General features: G+C 38.6%; 1 protein-coding gene across 1 annotated transcript in view; it reads right to left on the bottom strand.

Annotated features, from left to right (window-relative positions):
- LOC104592287 (N-terminal acetyltransferase A complex auxiliary subunit NAA15) overlaps positions 1 to 20,808 on the bottom strand; it is a 52,299-nt gene that overhangs the window by 22,933 nt on the left and 8,558 nt on the right. Inside the window, exons 3-6 of the mRNA XM_010251574.3 lie at positions 12,736 to 12,818; positions 12,478 to 12,627; positions 10,804 to 10,919; positions 8,313 to 8,418 (exon numbers count right to left, since the gene is read on the bottom strand). Coding sequence (XP_010249876.1) covers positions 8,313 to 8,418; positions 10,804 to 10,919; positions 12,478 to 12,627; positions 12,736 to 12,818 — 455 coding nt within the window. The remainder of the gene's footprint in view (positions 1 to 8,312; positions 8,419 to 10,803; positions 10,920 to 12,477; positions 12,628 to 12,735; positions 12,819 to 20,808) is intronic.

Here is a 20,808-nt window from a genome sequence, read left to right as displayed (position 1 = left end):
TTTTACATTTGATTTTATTTTCAAATTTTCATTTGAATGTGCTTTAATATTTTTTGCATTTTTTTGAATTTACTGACTTTTTTCTATTTTTACACCATGCTTCAAAAAGGCACGCACCTCGCCTTGCACCTTGTGCCTCAGGTGCAAATTGCCCCTTGCGCTTTTTTTGCACCTTGCACTTTTAAAGCACTAGGAAGAAGTGAAGAACCCATTATTATAGGGAGGGCAATATATTGCTTTCTACTTCAACTTCTAGAGACTGTGCCCTCCTAAAACCATCCCAGCCACCTCCCCCAAAAATTGAATTTCAAAGGCTGTAGCTTGTGAAACCTACGGAATTTAGGATGGACCGATGGAGTGCTAAGAAATGATCAAGGTGAGAGACTCATTATTGTTTCTGAGCTGACCTGCTAGCCTTAAGATATGAGCCTCATTTGTGCACCTAGACATGCCTTTTTAAAACACTGGCAGGGTGGATGCGAAGTGAAATCTTTGGTCAGATCTGGTTGCCTTAAGATATAACCTCACTCGTGCACCCTTCAGGGAAGTGAAATCTTTGGTCAGATCTCAACTCTACACTTGATACATTCTGGTTGGTCCAAATATCAGCAAATACATTGGCAAAGACAATGGCCAAAGATGAAGTAAACAGAAATGAACTGCATTCAGGAACAAACTCTATGGGGGTAAAATAATCTGTATTATTTGGATTGTTTTACAAGGAAAGGTATGAAGACTTAAGGAAATAAAGGAAGTACACAGGACTGAACAGATCCACAAAGAATAGTGAAAATTAGGAGAATGCATGTGTACAATTAACTGGCTTTAAAAAAATATGGACAATTAACAGTATAAAAGGACAATATGAACCTTCATGGAATCATAATTTCCACTATAGATAATTGAGTAGAGGATCAACATTTAAGAAATATCATATTCGCAGTAAAATTGTTATTCATTCCGTTTCACAAAATCCAGGGTATTGTGGCTTATTCAAAAATTAAATAGAAAGGTCCTATGGAAGATAAATTGCAGAATACAATAACTGCTTTCCCTACTTGAAAAGAAAGGAAAGAAAAAGCTTTGGTTAATTCTGTGTGCTCACACCTAATCTAGGTTGACCCTCCTGGGATTGCATTGTAGATATTGTAAACTTTGGGCCCATCTTTTTTTTATCGATAACAGAAATCTTTATTAATGAATAATACTTGTGAAAATTAATTACAAAAAAAGGGGAGGTAAACTATCTTAACTCCCCAACATCAAAATGGCAACAAAATACTAAAAATGTGCCCAAAACAAAGAATCCTTAGCCACCCCTTGCTTAGCTAATCCATCAGCCATTGAGTTAGCACTTCTCTTCACCCAGCTGTACTGCACCTCTAATTCCTTACACAGCCAATTAAATTTTTTCTTCTCATTGCTGTAGCTCCACAAGCCACTGATATCTCCTTTCAGCCACCTAATCACCACCTTCGAGTCCCCCTCAATCACTAAGCATCTAATGCTTAATTCTCTTGCTCTTTGGATTCCTTCAAGAACTGCTAGAATTTCGTCTCTAAGAGGGTCACCCTCTCCAATTGGCCCAGAGAACATGGCAGTAATATACCCCTCCTCATTCCTGAAAACACCCCCTATCCCAGAGGGCCCTGGATTCCTTAAACTACATCCATCAAAATTCAGTTTTATGAATCCGGCAGGAGGGGGGGGTCCAAGTGGGACTACAGTTCCTTTTATATATAACAGCAGTAGCAACCTCTTTCCACTTTCTCATCATGTCTACCATAGACAATTCAGAGAATATCTTCATTGATTTCAGCCAATGAACAACCCTTGAAAGTATCAAATCTGTTAGGTTTTCTGTGGTTCTTTCCTTATCTGAAAAAATTCATGAATTTCTTTCTTCCCATATTGACCAGCACACTGCAGCCCTAATGCTTCTCCACATAATCTTCCCCCTTCTCTTAGGCCAACTAAAGAAAGAAGGAGAGAACAAGCATTGCACACTCCCATGGGGAATCCAAGTATACACAAAGAGGGAAAACGCCCACTCCCAAACAGTCTTAGTAACTGGACAAGTAACCATAATATGATAACCCGTTTCCCCATCAGCTTTACAAAGAATACACCTATTGGGAAGTAAACAGCAGTTGGGCCTCTTTCTTTGAAGCAAGTCATTTGTGTTAACTCTTTCTAGGAAAATTTCCCAACAAAAACTACCAACCCGAGGAGGAATAGGTTTGCTCCAAATCTCTTTCACTGGGAATGACAGCCCAAGCGGTGTAGTAGGTTGGACTAATGTCTCAAAAAACGAAGCACAAGAGAAAGAGCCGGGTGAAAAAGGGGTCTAGATTCTGGTGTCTCCCTTACTAGGGTTCAAGAAAACATTTTCAAGAATGGTTAGCAAAGATGACATACACCCCAAATCCGTATCCCTTATTGCCCTTCTCAACCCCAGATTCCACCCAAACCCAGAAGAAGAATCAGAAGGAACCAATTAGGAGGAAATGGGTTCATTTTGCAAATCTGACAAAGCAAACAATGATGGAAATTGGTCTTTCAGGGGTAGGTCCCCAACCCAAATTTGCTCCCATAATTTTATTCGATTACCGGAGTTCAAGTCGTACCTGATCCAAGGGGAGAAAACTGGAAGCAGATCATGAATGGCTTTCCACGGGGATTCGGTAGTAGTCCTTGCCAAAAATCCAATATCCCAGTCATTCTCATCCAACCAATGTATGCTAGCCACAACCTTCATCCACAATTTGTCCCTTTCCAACAAGAATCTCTACAACCATTTCCCCAATAATGCCATGTTCCATTTCCTGATATTCCCAATATCAAGCCCCCCTAGCTTCTTGTTCCTATTTACCACTTCCCACCTCACCCTATGGTCTTTCTTCTCCACTCCTGGTTCCCATAAAAAATCCCTCATTAATTTTTCTATCCTGTTTGAGACCTTTGTAGGAATCTTAACACTGACATGAAGTAAATAGGAAGGTTGGAAAGGGTAGACCTAATCAAGGTGATTCTTCCCCCAAGAGAAAGATAATTTTTCCTCCAAGAAGCAAGCCTTTTCTCAAATCTCTCTACTACTGGGTTCCAAAAGCTTTCATTCTTGGGGTTATCTCCTAGGGGGAGGCCCAAATAAGTGATAGGCCACTCCGAGATAGTGCACCCTAACACACCTACACAATCACTTACTTCCCTTTCCTCCAAATTCACTCCCACCACACAACTCTTATCGAAGTTCACTTTAAGATTAGACATCTGCTCAAAGTATTGTATTGTCAGTTTTAGGTTTCTGATCCATCTTATATCCCCACCCTCACAAAATAGGATTGTGTCATCTGCAAACTGCAAGTGTGTAAGTGGTACTTCCCCCCTTCCGACTCTTCAACCTCTTATTAAGTCTCTAGAATCGACTCTATGTATCAGTCTCCCCAGGACATCTGCAATCAGAGTAAAGAGAAAGGGGGAGAGTGGATCACCTTGTCTTATTCCTCTCATGGCCGAAAAGAAATCCACCACAGTTCCATTCACCAATATCGAGTAATGGCAACTCCTGATACAACCCCAGATCCATCTACACCATCTGTCTCCAAAACCAAAATTTTTCATTACCTCCACCAAGAAGGACCAGTCAACTAGGTCATAAGCCTTCTCTAAATCTAGTTTGCATACCACTCCCTTTTCTTGGATTTCCTAAAATTCTCTAAGCTCTCATTTGCAATCAAAATTTGGTCAGTGATCTGCCCTCCCTTCACAAAATCTCCTTGATTGGGTGTGATAATGGATGGAAGAACTTTCTTAATTCTTAGAGACAAGACTTTTGCAATTATCTTGTACAGACTATTCACCAAACTAATCGGCCTAAAATCCCTTGGATGTGATGCCTCTTTCTTCTTAGGGACCAATGCAATGAATGTGGAGTTTAAACCCGGATTAATGATTCCCCTCCTGTAGAACTCCTCAAAAACCAACACTAGGTCCTTCTTCACAATATTCCAACAATCCTGATAAAATGCCATTGTAAATCCATCTGGGCCTGGAGCTTTCGTTCTATCCATTGAAAATATTGCTTCCTTTATCTCCTCTAAGTCAAAGTTTTTTTCTAACCCCACTTTGGTTTCTAAACTAAGAGTTGGCCATTCCAGCCCCTCCACCCAAATCCTCTCATTTAGAGGCCTTCCAAAATTTGATTTAAAATGGATTGCAAAAGCCTCTGCTATTTCTGTTGGTTGGGAAAGAACAACTCCATCAACTTCTAGCTTATAAATGATATTCTTCCTTCTTCTAGTTTTTGCCACAGAGTGAAAAAATCTAGTGTTTCTGTCTCCCTCCTTTAACCATTTACATCTAGACTTTTGTCTCCAACTTATCTCTTCCTGCAATAAGAGATCCTCCAACTGCTTTCTAACCCTCCATCTCAATTATCTGTCTTCTTCTCCAAAAGAACCCCTTTCCTCCTTCAAGTCCAGTTCCTCAATTTGCTCCATTAAAATCTTCTTTCTTTCCTCCACTCTTCCAAATTCCAAACGGTTCCACTCCTTTATTTGAGATTTTAGGAATTGAATCTTTTTGTGGAATCTCATCCTCGCCCATTCAACTGACAGATTGTGTTGTTCCCACCATTCTTTGATCTTCTCTATGAATCCCGGATGGATCAACCACATATTCTCAAACCTAAAGGGAGCAGGTCCACCTCCTCTTAAGTCCTCCTTACACAACACTATAGGCCAATGGTCTGAAGTTAGTCTAGGGAGTTCTCTAGAATTTAGGTTCCCCCAATGCTCCTCCCAATCTGTTGAGAACAAGAATCTATCTAACTTAGAGCATATTGGGTTGGATTGAAGGTTGGACCAAGTGTAGATATTGCTTTGGATCGGGAATTCCTTAAGCTCAAAAGTATCCACAAACTGATTGAAATTTCTCATGCTGGTTGTCACTCTCTGTCTGGGATTGTTGGTTTCCTCTGTGAATCTTACTACATTAAAGTCCCCCCACACACACCAAGGTCCTTCCCATAGGCCCCTAATATCACTCAATTCTTCCCATAACCTCTTCCTATAGTCATTGGGGCCATATACATTTGTTAGTACCCATTCAAAACCATCTTCCACCTGCCTGAATTTCATAGAAATTGAATGATCCCCTATTAGTTCTTCCAAACCTACGACCACATCTTCCTTCCACAATGTTATGATCCCACCCGAGGCTCCCCAAGATGGAGTAGCCACCCACACTTTATCCCTTTAGAACTCCAGACACTTCTTGCCCATCTACTATCAAAGTCCATTCTCTTGGACTCCTGGATTAACACCACATCCGGATTGAACTTCCTAATTACTTCTTTGATAGTTGCTCTCTTCCTTGCATTACCCAATCCCCTCACATTCCAGCTTAAAATTCTCATCTCAACTTTAGAACTTAACCCTAAAAAACCACTAGATATCTATTTGAATCCTTTCCTTCTATCCCTTCTCACCCCAAACTTATTATCCCCCTCGATATCTCTCTTTTAGATCATTTAGATTCTTCAGCTTACACCCCCGCTTTCAACAAATTCAGCTATTGAATCATCCTTCCTAGTCTCCTTCCCTTTTTCATTTTTGTTCTTTCCATAACTAGTCCTCTCCATTCTATCCTCCACCTCATTGCACACCAGCTCAGACACATTTGTAACTCTCCTTTATAGCTCATTTTTCTCGATTTCACCCACTATGCTCTCAATGATTCCCCATATTCTTTCTTCCCTTAAAGTTCCCTCCATCCTCACCTCCTCATGGACTTCTAAGACTGGACTGGGAATGGAATCAAGGAAGTCCTAGCAACTTAATCCGAAAACTACCTTCTTCTGGTTCAATTTCATTACAGATTGGGACCCATTTTTGTATTTGTACCAATCCGCCATCGATCTGTATCGGGTTGATGCTCCACTTCTGAACATCAACTTCCAGGATAGCTTTCTTCTCAGAGAAAGGCAATAGTATAGCATCACCTTCCAACTTTAACTTTTGTGCCACTGCATCTAGGATTTTTGTCCAGTCCTTTACTTCCCTTTCAACTGTTAGAACCATTTTGTGCTCCCAATTTTTCCTCCCTTCTTCAACTGTTAATCTCCGACGTACGGTTGAGCTTGCTACCGTTACTTCTTGATAGACAAGGGTCTGGTCCAGGTTGGTATTAGGTAACCACTGGGAAGAGGAGTCACTTCCCTTCGGTGATTCTTCTGCTGCCTCACTCTCAACTTTCAAGAGGAAAGATTGAAGACTGCCAGCAAAGGAGGCCCACCCTAGTTTCCTCAGACCTTCAGGCACGAAAATCATCTACTTTTTATTAATGCCAAAGTTTTCTGAAACTGTAAAAAAACAGCCACTCTCGTCCCTCTTCAGAACCGTTTCATATCTTTTTCCAGAGTAGCCGAAAGAATTTTTCCTCCCTTCTGCCTTGATTGAGTTAATTGTTCCATCTATGAAGCCTTTCAGCCAGAAACAGGCTTCCTTTGGTAAAAGGATCGTAGCCCTACTACCTTCCTTGACTTTCAGGTACTCTTTACCCCTTGCTCGTCCCTGCTCGAAGATGAATCTCTTCGTTTCAATGCTCGGATCTTTTCTCCACCTCCCCACCAGCCTAAAACTTTCCTCCACCGCCATTCCGCATGCAAGAAAGGCCTATCCTGTCACAGATCGAAATAGGTTGCCAACACAAAGTATTAACTTTGGGCCCATCTTCATAAGCCTCCACTGACCAGTGTTATGAAAAAGAGCTAGAGGCACATGCTTGGAGGTGCAAGGCTCTAAGGAAATGATTGGAGGCAAACAAGAGAGATGCAGAGAACACACTAGAGGCATAAGCTCCTAGCCTAGAGACACTTGGAAAGGCATACACATGTGTTGTGCTTAGAAAGGCATACCATTCCATTTTGTTCCTAATTACAATTATTAAATATTAGCATAATACAGAGGAAACCCTTATTTGTTATTATGTATAATAAAATATTATGAATACAGAGGAGGAAATCCTCATTTGTTATAAGACTTAATAAAATATTACGAATAGAAGTAGGGGCAAAGTTGCTTTGATTGCTTTCATTCAAATATGAGATGACACATTTTTATGTTAGTGTTATGTAATTTATGTGCACTGTAAATTTGAAATTTGATTTGCAACTTTGCAAGTGATGCTTTTATATCAGCATGGAAAGATTAATTTTATTAATAATTGCAAGCAAAAATAGATACAGGATTACAAAAAGCAGAAAACACAGGCGTTCCTTCACTATGCGTTACAACAAGGCCCAGAAAAGTTGCTGCCTGTAAACCCCCTGTTTGTCTAAAGAGTCAGCCATCCCATTTGCAGACCTTCTGATCCATGTGATTCCCTTGCTGGGCTTTCAATCTCACTCAGGGAGTGTCTATATATCCAAGGAGCAGTACCCCTGTTGTTAGCCCAAGAGATCACCAGCTTTGAGTACCCTTCAATCTCCAAGTTTTTAAAATCTGCTTATTTGGCAAGTTTTAGTCCCTGTAAAAGTGCTAGTAGCTCAGCCTGTGTTGAGTCGCCTACCCCTATAGGTCCTGAATACAATGCCACCACTTTGCAAATCATGTATTGATAGCTGATGATACTTATATACGATGATTCTCTATGATTCTCTATGTAATGATACTTTAATTTTATATGTAAACATGATGGTCTTATGATTAGAAATTGCAAATATGAAATTTCTAATTTCTCATAATTTTTTCCTATTTTTGGGAAGTTTACTATATTTATTCATTCACATAATTATTTATTAATTAAAATCCATGTTCAGGAAGCTTATGCCTCCTGTGTTCTAGTTTACTCCTCAAGCCATAGGATAATGGAATGTCTAGCACCATGCCTTTGCGTTTTATAACATTGGGACAAACATAGTATCTCTTTTTTCCTTCTTTTTCTTCTTCCTTTTGGTCATCATATCCCTCAAGGATCTCAACAATCAAAAAAGAAATTCATGGGAGGCCACACATCAAACCACAATCAAGTAACAATGCCTTCATCCACAGAACTTCTATATTCAGCAAGTGGTTAGCCATATGCAGGTTAACAAAGGTATAAAGTTCCAACTTTAAGAAATTCTGGCATACCAAGAAGCCGATTAAAATTTTGAATTATCTTATAAGTCAGATAAAATGGTCAAATATTCACTGTAAGAAATACTCAACAAACAGAATAACAAAAAGAACTAAATATTCCACAACCTCACTGCAGCTGAAAAAGGCATGCAAGCATGATTAAGCATGTTGGATATGCAGCATAGTTCAAACCTTGTATAAAAGCATTTCTCCATGCTCACAACGTTCATTCTCTGGAGGATAATCATCTTCTAGTGTCCCTTCATACGCTTCCAGGATTTCAATTGCTTTTGAGCCACTGAAGATGGAAAAAAGAAAAAGCAAAAAACAAAAGATGATAATAAAGATGCAGCAAAAATGAAAATGTACAATTTCGATTCAAATATCTATATATAAGCTTTTCTATGATGCTGGAAAGATATGATACAGGAAGAGTTTAACCAATCAGCCACTATCATAAATGTGGCAACCAATCAGGTGGTAGTCATCAAAATTCATGGGAGGTTTGCAAACAATATTATCTTTCTGATATTACTCCCCCTCTAAAAAAGAAGAAAAAACGCATGCAATGACATACAACTTATTCAGCAACAATGACTAATTCTAGGGGAAAAACTGATAATTGGATAGAGAAGTACAAAGTAACTAAATACTCATGGAAACAAATTTAATAGGACAATAAGAAAATTACTGTAATAGGAGGAGTAAATTAGGTTATTTCTTGGGTAAAAGTTGTTCCACTTTTGCTACTGGTCTTTATCCTTCTGTATTTTCAATGTATGTGGACTGAATTAAATTCATCAACAATATTGGAAGGAGGTAGAAATACTATCACCTTTTCTAATCAATGGAAAACAACACTTACTAAAAAGGGGATGAAGAAGATACAAACCACACTCACGCAACACCAGAAATAAACAAGCACGGACCAGAAAACTCCCAAGAAACTCCTCTCACAACCCACTCTTCACCAACTCATCAGCAAAAGCACCAGCAAACCCACACACCACAAGGGGTGAAATGTTCAACCTGGAAGCAAGGACTCAAGCCTCTCTTGTGGTCAAGGAATCATCATGTGCACCAAAAGTAACTACCATCAAGCAAATCACCACTTGACAGTCATGTGTAGGGCTGTAATCAGATGTGCTGAATCCGATTATTGGAAACTTGCATACAAATCCAACCAGATGACCTTGTTTTCGAATTTGAATCCTACTAGATACGGATTTAATCCAACTCCACTTTAATATTTTAAAATACAAAAAAAAATAAAAAGTTAATTACTTTTCAACTTTTTATATAATAAATTAATGTAAATATAACATACTGAAATTATATATATATATTCATATAGAATATAATATATATAAATATCTTTTATAATTTTAAATATAATTATATAAAATTTATATATTAAAATCAATAAATATTATAATATAATCAAATTGGATGTTGGATTGGGCCACAGAATTTTGGGTATCATTGACAGGCCTAATCAAGTGAATAATAGTATGTCACCATCATTGACCTTTTTATTAATCAATTTCAAAATAAAATAAAATTTTATTTTTTTTGGAAAAGGTAAAGTAATTTTATTCAACTCAAAAAAAAAACATACAAGCTGGGATCAGACCCAAGAAGGCAGTCTGAAGACCACAGCTGTTACACTTCCCGCCAGAACTCAGAACAATAAAAAAAAAGACAAATTCAGATTTTTAAATTCCTTGGATACAGATAAACAAGAAATCAGTTTGCCCACAGCTCTCTGAATGGTGTCTTCAGGACTTTTGCCTTTCTTATTGAAGATTCTACTGTTCCTCTCAGCCCAAATGGTCCATAAGGTGAGAAGTCACCTTAAAGAAGAAAGAAAACAACCCTACACCCAACCACAATTCAACCCCAAACCCTCAACATCACAACCAAAAGAATCACTCCAAAAAACAAACTCACCTTTTTTAATCATGCCATCATTAGAAGGCCTCAGCAGCTTTTACTTGACATGGAAAGAGGTTGCAGTTATAATTGGACCCCTCCCAATAATATTAGAGATTTTCTTAATCAATAAACAACTAGGAATTTGGAATCAAAAGGAATTTTAAACTGGAAAGCTATAACTCATGTAATCACATTGTGCATTTTGGGAAGAACACAATAGAAAAATATTTGAGAATAAGGTTACTCCCCTTGAAGCCCTTAGAAGGTCATCCATGTTAAGTCATGGATGCTTTCCTGTAATATGTTTCAAGGCATTATCCATGTTGATCTTAACAGAAATCTTCTAGAAAGAAACTCCCCAATCCTCACATTTTAAGCTCCCTATAAGATCAGTCCTTAAAACCCCAGCCATTGTATGGAATTCAATGTGATGGTAGTTCCATGGAGGATCCCTGGGGATCCCCCAGTGCAGCAGGTATTAATGAAATTATCCAAGGCAGATGGTGCTACTCTATGTGTGTTCTTTAATCTTTTTGTCTATCTTTTACATTCTCTCATGTGTGTTCCCTCCTTTATTAAATGAAAGTTTTCAAACAAAATAAAATAGAATCCAGCAGAGTAGAAGATTTCACATTAGTTAATTTGATTCATTGCTTCACCATAACAGGTCTAACAATAGCTAGCAATAGCATAGATCAATATGTATTTGTCAAAATCAAGAGTTCCATTTGGCAGGCTCTAGACATACTTAGAATTTAAATGATGGGCAACGGCAAAACCTATCCAATTCATCCGATGATTTGGTTTCAGGGTCAGGAGTTGTTGTCTTGTTTCAACAAAACCAGTCAAATCCCGCATTTGTGCCTGTCACAATAGCAAAAAAACATTAGTAACAAATTAAAAAAAGAGTTAATTCAATCTACACTATCATAAAAAACCAAGATTTCTTATCAGAAGTATCATAATAAAGAAACAGAACAAAATGTTATTTAAAAAGGTTAACAACAGGAACCAAATTGGAAATCAACTACTTGAAAATCAAAATATTTTTTAAAAAGGTAATGAAAGGGAAGGTACTCAGACCATAACAAACTTATCTAATGAACCCCACCACACCCCAAAAATACATAAGAAACCTAGTTACTACTATGAGTAAACGGGTATTGTGCTTATTGAATAATCTTGTTTTTTTGTGTTTATTCAAACCTAGCTACTACTCTACTTATTCAAAGGAATTTACAACCTTTATCACCTATTTAGTGTTTGTTCAATTATTCTTGTTTTCGTCTTACTAATTACAATGAATATCAAAATATAAATATTTTTTGAGAGATTAAGACTAAGAATTTGAGTCTAGGTAGTCAAAGACCAAAAATTTGTGAGAGCTTAAAAGAACAGGAAAAGTGTCAGGCTGAGTCCAATATGACCCCAACCCAAATCAGTGTTTTAAATGTGCAAGGTGAGAAAAGCACAAGGGCCTTTTTAAACCCAAGTCACAAGGCAAGGCATGTTTTTTGAAGTGAGGCACAAAATTTTTTAAATTTTCAAAAAAACATAAAAAGTTACAAATTACAAAAAAAAATATTAAAAACAAGGAAGCAACTCAAGCAAGCAAGAAAAAACAGCTAAAAGGGGTCTGAGTTCTCCCACTGTCTTCTAAACCAAGTCAAAGGAAGCTCCTATCATTGTAAAACCCATACCAGACAATAAGTCATAAAATCTTCAGTAATCACACAGGAATGTCAAGGATATACTTCAAGTGTGAAACAACAATGATGAGTTGCATCACAGAACAAGTCAGGCAGAAATAGTGATTATTTAAGACTAACATTCTAGCTAAAAGGTAGTGGATGTTTACCAGAAATTTCTATATATGAAATGACATGAACTCCCTAAGAACCATGATTCTGATTGTGATTTTTTTGGATAGGTAATTGTAACATCAGATTTAAGATACCTTAGGGGTTGACAATTGTATCTTAATTTTACAGTAATGAAGCTACCGTTTCCAATCAAAAGAAACATCATATTTATGATAGATATGCAAAAAATAAGCAAAATAAAACGTGCCAAAGACGGGAATAAAATTACAGAGCTCCTGATTGGTATTATCAATGTGGATTGCTATGGTCATTGTGGCATTTCTTTTATGAACAGATAACCTGGCCAGAGCAATATAAGAGAGACTCTCAATCATGAGCAAATGACTTTTATTTTTCATATTGGTAGTTTTATCACTATAGCATCTTACAGTAAAGAAAGGCTACATAACTTTTGTTGTTTAATCAGTTTAGTTCTTTGACCACAATATAGGAAGTGCATACATTCATGGACAAAAGTGCAGTAGCATCCATTTGCACTTAATACATTTTACAAGACCATTTAAGGATAAAAGATAGATCACTGAATAATGTATATCAACCTGTAACAGAGAGAGGTCACGAAGAATTTCAATGTTGTCTGGATCAATCTTCAAAGCATTCCTGTAGCATTTTATTGCCTCCCTGTATTCCCTATCTGATCGATATAGGAGACCATAAACATGCCAGCAAACATGGCTTTTAAGGTCATTCTGCATTAAACCAGAGAAATTAAGTCATCTATACTGTCCAAATAAATCAAGTCCCAAAGTTGACAGAAAAACAATCTTACATCAAACTAAAATATAAAGCATTCTAACCTTTAATCCACGCCGAACAAGTTCATATGCTTCTGATTTGCGGTCCATGCAGTTCAACGTTAATCCCTTCATGGATAAAGTTTCTAGAAATACATTACAAGGAATGAAAGAAATTAGACCATCAAATTTTCAGGAAAATCAAATAAATTAAAATAAGATAGGGGGAAGTGAGAGAGATAGAGAGGAGTGAGGAAACACTTAAAAGCACAATGAAGACTTGCACATCTTGCTTTAGGTCAATTACCCGCAAATCTTCCAAAACTTTTTTTGGTCAATAAATCTTCCAAAACTTTCCCTAGAAAACTGCTTTGATATGTTACAAAGGTTTGACTTTTGAGTGCACAAATCTGTATTAGGAATGAAACTTATCTGACCCAAAGTCCTAAAATACTGGGATACAGGGATTTGTCTACAATGGGTCCATCAACTAGGCTCAAGTACACAGACAGATCATACATTTAGTCACTTGTGCATGTATAAGTATTATAAAGATATGTACAATTTCCAAGTAGGGAAATAATATTATTATAAATAGTTTAGATGCCTTCACTATTGATATTTAACAAAGAAAGCATAAGCAATAAAGCTAAGGTAATGATGAATTCATAAAAATAGAGAGAGAGAAAGATGTAAAGTGTCTAAGGAAGAGGTAGAATACCTAGTCAGTTAACAATTTATATGCTGTGCATGATAAGCGGATGCATGACTATACTCACAATGGCATCCTATACCAACACCTATGTCATGTCATAAACTCACAATGATATGGATACATCTGAGCAAAATGAGTACAAGTACCACAGGTTTTCATTTTTCATCAGAAGACAAATATTCACGGTTTCAAAAGTCAGACAAGAGGCAACAAGAGCACTGCCATTGTCAAATTATTGCTTCCTTTAAAATAACAAGCAATGTTTTAAAAAATGTTCCAGAAATGAAACCACTTTTCCCTCTGGGTGGCAGGTCATTTGGTTCAACCATCTGGGTCAAAACGGATCAACCTGTGACATCATAAACCATATAATAAAAAATAAAAAATAGATAACATGCAGAAAATTGAGCATGTCCGTAATATTATATATTCATCATATTAAACAAAAATATGTGTAATAAATGAGAATTGTTGTTGTTGTTAATGATGGAAATGGATAAATTACAGAAATAAGAGTAAATTTCTAACGGTGTGAACTGCTGACTAAATCAAACAGTTGAATGGCTTGACCGGCCGGGTCACTGCGCCATTGACTCAGTTAATGTTTTTCTAAGTCCTATGACTGGCCAGGTCAATATCAGGTTGAAAACATTGATAGTAGTCGACAAGACAACTGGTTTTAGTAGCTAGTTTCAAGCAAGGTTCAAAGTATCGGGCTGTATCGGCCGATACGTATTGTATTGGGGCTTCCCAATACGTCCCTACAGGGGGTGTTTCGGGGTCCCGACTGGTTCAGATGGTGGCCAGACCTTAAACTGGCCCCTCTGAACCAGATTAAAAAAAACTAAAAAAAATAAAAAAAGCTACTGATACTGCCCGATACGCCACTACCGGCATATTGGGCGTATCGATATTTTGAACCTTGGTTTCAAGTACTCCATATTTTACAAAAACTGTTTTTTAGTAGTAATATATATTCCACTTTTTCTAGTAATAGACTTTGGAACTATAACAATGAAAGGAAGAAATTTAAATGGCTAAACAGGACATAGATGTAAAATTGCATTGGGTTAAAAGAAGTGCAAGTTGTTTTGCTGAAATGAGAATTCACTGGGAGAGCTAAGAAAGATTATTGCTCCTGCTTCCTTGCTGGTTGTACTATGATTTGAATTTCTAATAAAGCACTACAGTTATTGATCAAAAAAAAGTTCTACTTTTTAAATTAATGAGCAAACTCAAGTAACACATATTGGTGTTTCTTCTACTGGCTAAAATGTTAAAGCGCTGAAATAACAATTCCTACAAAGCAAAAAGAAAGATCACAAGAAATGATTAAGGAAAGCAAAAAAGTGCAAGGGACAATTTGCACCTGAGGTGCACGTCTTTTCGAAGCAAGGCGCAAAAAAGCATAATAAAATAAAATATTAAACATAATATTAATTAAAATTAAAAAGTTAAATTTTAAAATAAATGTTAAAAAATCTATTATCTAAAATTCAAATACATAAACATCACATGCGAAACATATTCAAATGAAAATTTAAAAATAAAATAGACATACAAAACACATTCAGGCATGTAAAACTCTCCATCTCTTTATTTTTCCCAACTGCATTATTCCAAATAGCCAATGTGATGTAAAACATTTTGCATTACTGATTCTACAAGCTGCCTTTTTACCAAAGATATACTTTGCATCTTGTAGATAAATGCTTCCTAGGCAAAGGGTTTCTCCAGTATCTGAATTAGAGCATTCTTCATCATCTATCAACATCTTTGGTTCAAGATTATCTATCTCATTACGCTGACACACCTTGGATTACGATGATTCGGCGAGAGTCACAAAAGTTTCTTTGAGGGAATCCACTGTAACGAGCAAGCAGCCTGGTTTTAGCTATTCGAATGACTAGTAGAGCTCAAGGTAGACGATGCTAGATGTTGTTTCCCATCTACCTTAGAAATTCCCCATCACGTGCTTGCGGTGTGCCTGCTTAACAGATGGGTCAATTGGTTTTGGCCCATTTAAATTAGTGTTGGGCCTATCAGGGCACACAACAGACCTTGAACTTAAAGGCCCATCAGTCGTGAAATTGGAAGGCACATGATTATTTACAACTACACCCTCCCCAATCTGCCTCGACGGTTTACCTCCCCTAGTTTGTGGCTCGACCACTCTAAACAAAGAACCCCTTCCCTTGGAATTTAAATTGTTTAAACCATTTGAACAACTCTATTTGACACCAAAAGATAATACAAGTGCAAATGTTTTGTTGACTCTCAAGTCCTTTCCTTGTTTCTCATGTTTTTGACTATCCTCAAAATCCAGTTCTTTTGGACTGCTTAAAGGTTGTCTTTCTATTTTTGTGAAAGTTTTCAAACTCTTTTGGTTCTCCGGCCCCAAGCTGCCACATAGCACCAATTTCCTTTTTTTTTTTTTTGATAAATCATGTAGCACAATTTCTTCAACCTATCTAGCTTCCCTCCATAAAGCAGCTTCAATGGAGGAGGCTAACCACATTGGTAAGAACAATCCATCAACTCAAATAGTCACTTTCCTCGGTATCTCTTCTGGTTTAACTCCACTCAACAGAAGAGCTGCAGAACGTAGATCTCCCCAGAACTCACCATCAAGGCGAGTTCCACATAACAAAGCGATGGAATTTGCTACCTCATGGTTCCAAAGATGGAAAGACAGACCAACTACCATGACTGCCACACTATCTTCAACTGAGAAAGATTTTGAGTTGGAAGATGGAGACCATTTAAATAGTCAGAAGGTCCCCAAATCATCTTGAATACATAAAGCTTCAACATCTACCAGGTTTTCAAGAGGGTCCAGCACTGCCTCAACACTATCAAAAGGAGTTAAAATAAATGTATTCGGTAGTCTCAGCTTAAACTTCAAGAGATCAGTAGCCTTCCTCCAATCTAGAACCATCTTCTCATTTTTCAACCACTAGCATACTATCCCACTGCCCTTTCTTCATATTTGCTATCAAAGAGGGATTACTACTGCTGTATGCCATAGCAAAGAAATCCTGCTTAGGTTCCACCTCCAAGACAAGAGAGGACTGTTAATAAATGAACCCTGGACATTTACTACTTATTTCTGCCATCTCCCTTTTCTCCAGTTTCCTTCTGTCTAGGAAGTTTGTTAAAACATCAGCCACCCCTTTCCATCCTTGACTATTTTTCCCTTCAGGGAAACAGACCAGTTGTTTCCTTCCTTTGGCAAAATATTCAGAAAAAGAAATGAAAGATCCCTTTACATTCCTTTTGCTCTCCATTACATACCTTCTGCCTGTCGCCGAGAAGTTTTCTTTCCATCTAATCTGTTTCCCTTTAGCTGTTGCATCAGAGACAAATGCTTTGAGCTATCCAACCATCTCTAAGCCTTCCACCAGAACCATAGCCACCTTCTGCTCCCTTGTCTCTTTCAACAATTTCCTTGATGGCCTTCCTACCCTTGCCACCTTTTTTGTTAGAGTTCAGAACCAACACATCCTTGACAGAATCAAGGACCCTATAGCATCTTTCTCCTCATCTTGTTCCTGAGGCTCGGATCTGACAAAAACCTGAGACCCAACCCCACATCCATTGTCAACAGTCGGCCCAACTTTCTTCGCACCTTTTCTCTCATACACATATTTGAAATTCTTAGTAGGTCCTACCCCCACCAACCCAAGTTTCAGCCGAGAGAAGACTTTAGTAATGTGAACCAATTGGTGAATTCTTGAACCCCGAGGTTTCTTGGTGATCACTACCACTGCAGCATCCAAAGCTTTCACATCGAACTTCCTCCTTTGTCCTAGATCCACCAATAGCCTACCAATCACCACTTCTTCAAAATTAAGGTGATCATCATTTGATCTCTCCAATTGGGGCCTAGGCAAAATGCATACCTTAAAATGTTCCTCGCCTATGCACCTAGGCGTGCCCATGGTTTAAAATGTCCCTAATTTCCCTAATATTTCCATTTCCATGGATAGCGACATGAAATTTTACTGGCATCGACATATTCCCCAGTTAACACTACCAGCACTATGTGGAGAAGTGTTTTAAAAGGCGTGGAAGGCGTACGCATGGAGGCGATTTTACTGGCATTGACATATTCCCCAGTTAACACTACCAGCACTATGTGGAGCAATGTTTTAAAAGGCGTGGGAGGCGTACACCTAGAGGCGCGCCTCCAAGCGAGGTGCTCCCAAAACGCCCTGAGGCATATGCTAGAGGCGCTAACACCTCTAAGGCGTACGCCTCTTGCGCTTTTTTCATGAGGCGTGCTAGAGGCGTACGCCTCATGCACATTCGATATAAAAAGACGGAAAAAAAAAAGAAAAAAGAAAAAAAGAAAGGAAAGGAAAGGAAAAGAAAATAAAGGGAAGGGAAAGAAAAAGAAAAAGAAGAAAAAAAAGAGAAAAGGAAAGGGAAGGGAAGGAAAGAAAAGATAAGGGGAAAGAAAGTGGTTTGCCCCTTGCCCCTTCGGCGAGCGAGCGATCTTAATATAAAAGATTTTTATTAAAAATAATGAAAAAATGAGATCCCCCTTCCTCTTCATCCTCCACCTAACCCCCCTCCTCTTAAGGAGGCTTACGCCTCCTTGTGTTTGGGAGGCCTACGCCTCTTGCGTTCTGAACTACACCTCACGCCTCTAGGTAGTGGAACGCCTCGCATCACACGCCTCCACATTTTAAAACATTGATGTGGAGTACAATAGATAGTTTCCATGACATACATATTCCCCAGAGAAAACTACCAACACTATATGGAGTACAAGAGATTGTATTATAACATAAGTTGGTGATAATATTGTAGATATAAGGAGTAACAATATTATTGCCTGCCATTACCACTTTAAGCTAACTAAATATTCATTTCAAGCAATGTTTTAAAACACGGAGGTGTGACACGAGGCATTCCACTACCAAGAGGCACGAGGTGTAGTTCTGAACGTAAGAGGCGTAAGCCTCTTGAACACAAGGAGGCGTAAGCCTCCTAAAGAGGAGAGGGGATGAGGAGGAATAAGAGAAAGAAAAATATCACTTTTCTTTATTTTTAACAAAAATCTTTTATATTAAGAAAAATGAAGATGCATAGCACTAGTTGAAAGGGGGGGGGGGGGGGGGGTTTCTTTCCCCTTATCTTCCCTTCCCTTTCCTTTTCTTTCTTTTTCTCTTTTTTTCTCTTTCTTTCTGTTTCTTCCCCTTCTCGTTCTTTTCATTTCCCTTCCTTTCCTTTTTTTTCTTTTTTTTTGTCTTTTTACATGAGTTGTGCATGAGGCACATGAGGCATATGCCTCATGAAAAAAACGTATGAGGTGTACACCTCTTGCACCTTAGGCATACGCCTCAGAGGTGTCAGCGCCTCTGGCATAAACCTCGGGGTGTTTTGGGGGCACCTTGATTGGAGGCCTGCCTCCATCCATACGCCTCCCACACCTTTTAAAACACTGATTTCAAGTATGAAGTTAAATATTAGTTTTTCTTTGTGTAATAGATTATTTAGTTAATCTATTTCTGTTAGTTTAAATTTTGGTTTAACTCATTCTGTCATGAAGCTAAGAAATAAGAAGGGTAATGCTCATGTGGCCGTGAACACTGATTCAGCATCCTCATCAAGCACATCTCTAGAGATTTTAGATGCTGTTCGGGCTGCCCTCATACAGTTGGAAAAGGAAGTTGGGAGTTCAGCTCAGCCATCTCAGTCACCATCAGCTCCTGCCACATCTGCATTTGCACATTCAGGTACTCGAGCCTCAACTTACCATGCTTCAGCTCCAAGTAATACTGACCACTGTTGGGTAATAGATTCAGGTGCATCTGACCATATGACTAGCTTGCCATCTTTGTTCACTTCTTATCACTTGTCCTCTGGCCGAGATAGAGTGTCCATTGCTGATGGCTCTCTTGTTCCCATTTCGGGCAAGGGGGACATCAAACTGTCGGATACTATCTCTTTATCTTCTGTCTTGCATGTTCCCAAACTTGATACTAACCTGCTTTCAGTTAGTAGTATTACCAAACACATGAACTGTTCAGTAACCTTTTTCCCTGACCGATGTGTTTTTCAGGATTTGAAGACGAGGAAGGTGATTGGGACTGGCCGTGAGACGAACGGGATCTATCTGCTTGGAGAGAGTTCTCGTCGGGAGGAGTCAGTGGATAAGAAGTCTTTTGTTTCCCAGTCCGTGAGTTCGGTTATGCTTTGGCATAACCGATTAGGTCATTTGTCTTTTAAGTCTTTGAAAAGTTTGTTTCCTGCTTTATTTGAGTTTGTTGAGTTATCAAAGTTGAGGTGTGAGAGTTGTGAGTTTGCCAAACATTGTAGAACCTCTTATTCTTTAAGTAATAAAAGGAGTAATTCCTCTTTTGATATTGTGCATACTGATGTTTGGGGGCCATATCATATCTCTTCGATAGGTGGGTACAGATATTTTCTACTGTTTGTTGATGACCATACCCGGTTTTCTTGGGTCTATCTTATGCGCTCTCGGGATGAGGTTCCTGCTCTGACCCAAAACTTCCATCAGATGGTTCTCACTCAGTTTGGGACCAAAATCAAAGTCCTTAGATCTGATAATGCAAAGGAATACTTTGCTCAGCCATTGACCTCCTACCTTCTTAGCCATGGAGTTATTCACCAGAGCACTTGACCTTATACACCACAGCAGAATGGCGTTGTTGAAAGGAAGAATAGGCATATCTTGGAGGTGGCTAGAAACATTATGTTTACCTCCAATGTACCTATTCGCTTCTAGGGTGATGCTATCCTCACGGTAGTTTATCTCATTAATCGAGTTCCTTCCCGGGTTCTTGATATGAGAACCCCCTTTTCCCTTCTATACCCAGACGGGGAGTTGTTCATTGTTCCCCTTAAAACTTTTGGTTGTACCTGTTTCGTTCAGTTTCTCGGGCCTCATCATTCCAAGTTTGAACCTAAGGCCTCCAAATGCATTTTCCTTGGTTATGCACAAACTCAAAAGGGTTATTGTTGCTATGATCCGGTTTCAGGGAAACGGTTTGTCTCCATGGATGTCACCTTCTTTGAGGAGACACCCTATTATCCTAGGGTTTCTCCTCGGGGGGAAAGCAGTGAGAGTGGAAGTGGGGCTGTTTTGAGTTTCTTTCCTCAAGGGGAGAGCAGTGAGAATGGAAGTGGGGCTGGTAGAAGTGGGGTTGTGCCTTTACCTATTCCACTGGATGATGAAGGCTGTAGTGGTGAGGGTGGTCAGAGGGAGCCGGAGTTGAGAGTCTATCACAGGCGATGCAGGCAGGTTGATCCCAATCATCAGCAGTCCCGGCCAGCTCCAGTTCCTTCTGCGGCTCCAGATCCAGAGCCTACTGAGATACCCCTTACTGTTGCCACCTCCTCTCTTGTGGATGACCTTGATCTCCCTATTGCCATTCGCAAAGGGAAACGGC

The sequence above is a fragment of the Nelumbo nucifera genome, chromosome 8, assembly GCF_055504915.1.
Source record: "Nelumbo nucifera cultivar China Antique chromosome 8, China Antique-T2T, whole genome shotgun sequence".
In the NCBI taxonomy this organism is placed as follows: domain Eukaryota; kingdom Viridiplantae; phylum Streptophyta; class Magnoliopsida; order Proteales; family Nelumbonaceae; genus Nelumbo; species Nelumbo nucifera.
Note: the sequence above shows the minus strand (reverse complement) of the source record. Positions and strands in the feature narration are given on the sequence as shown.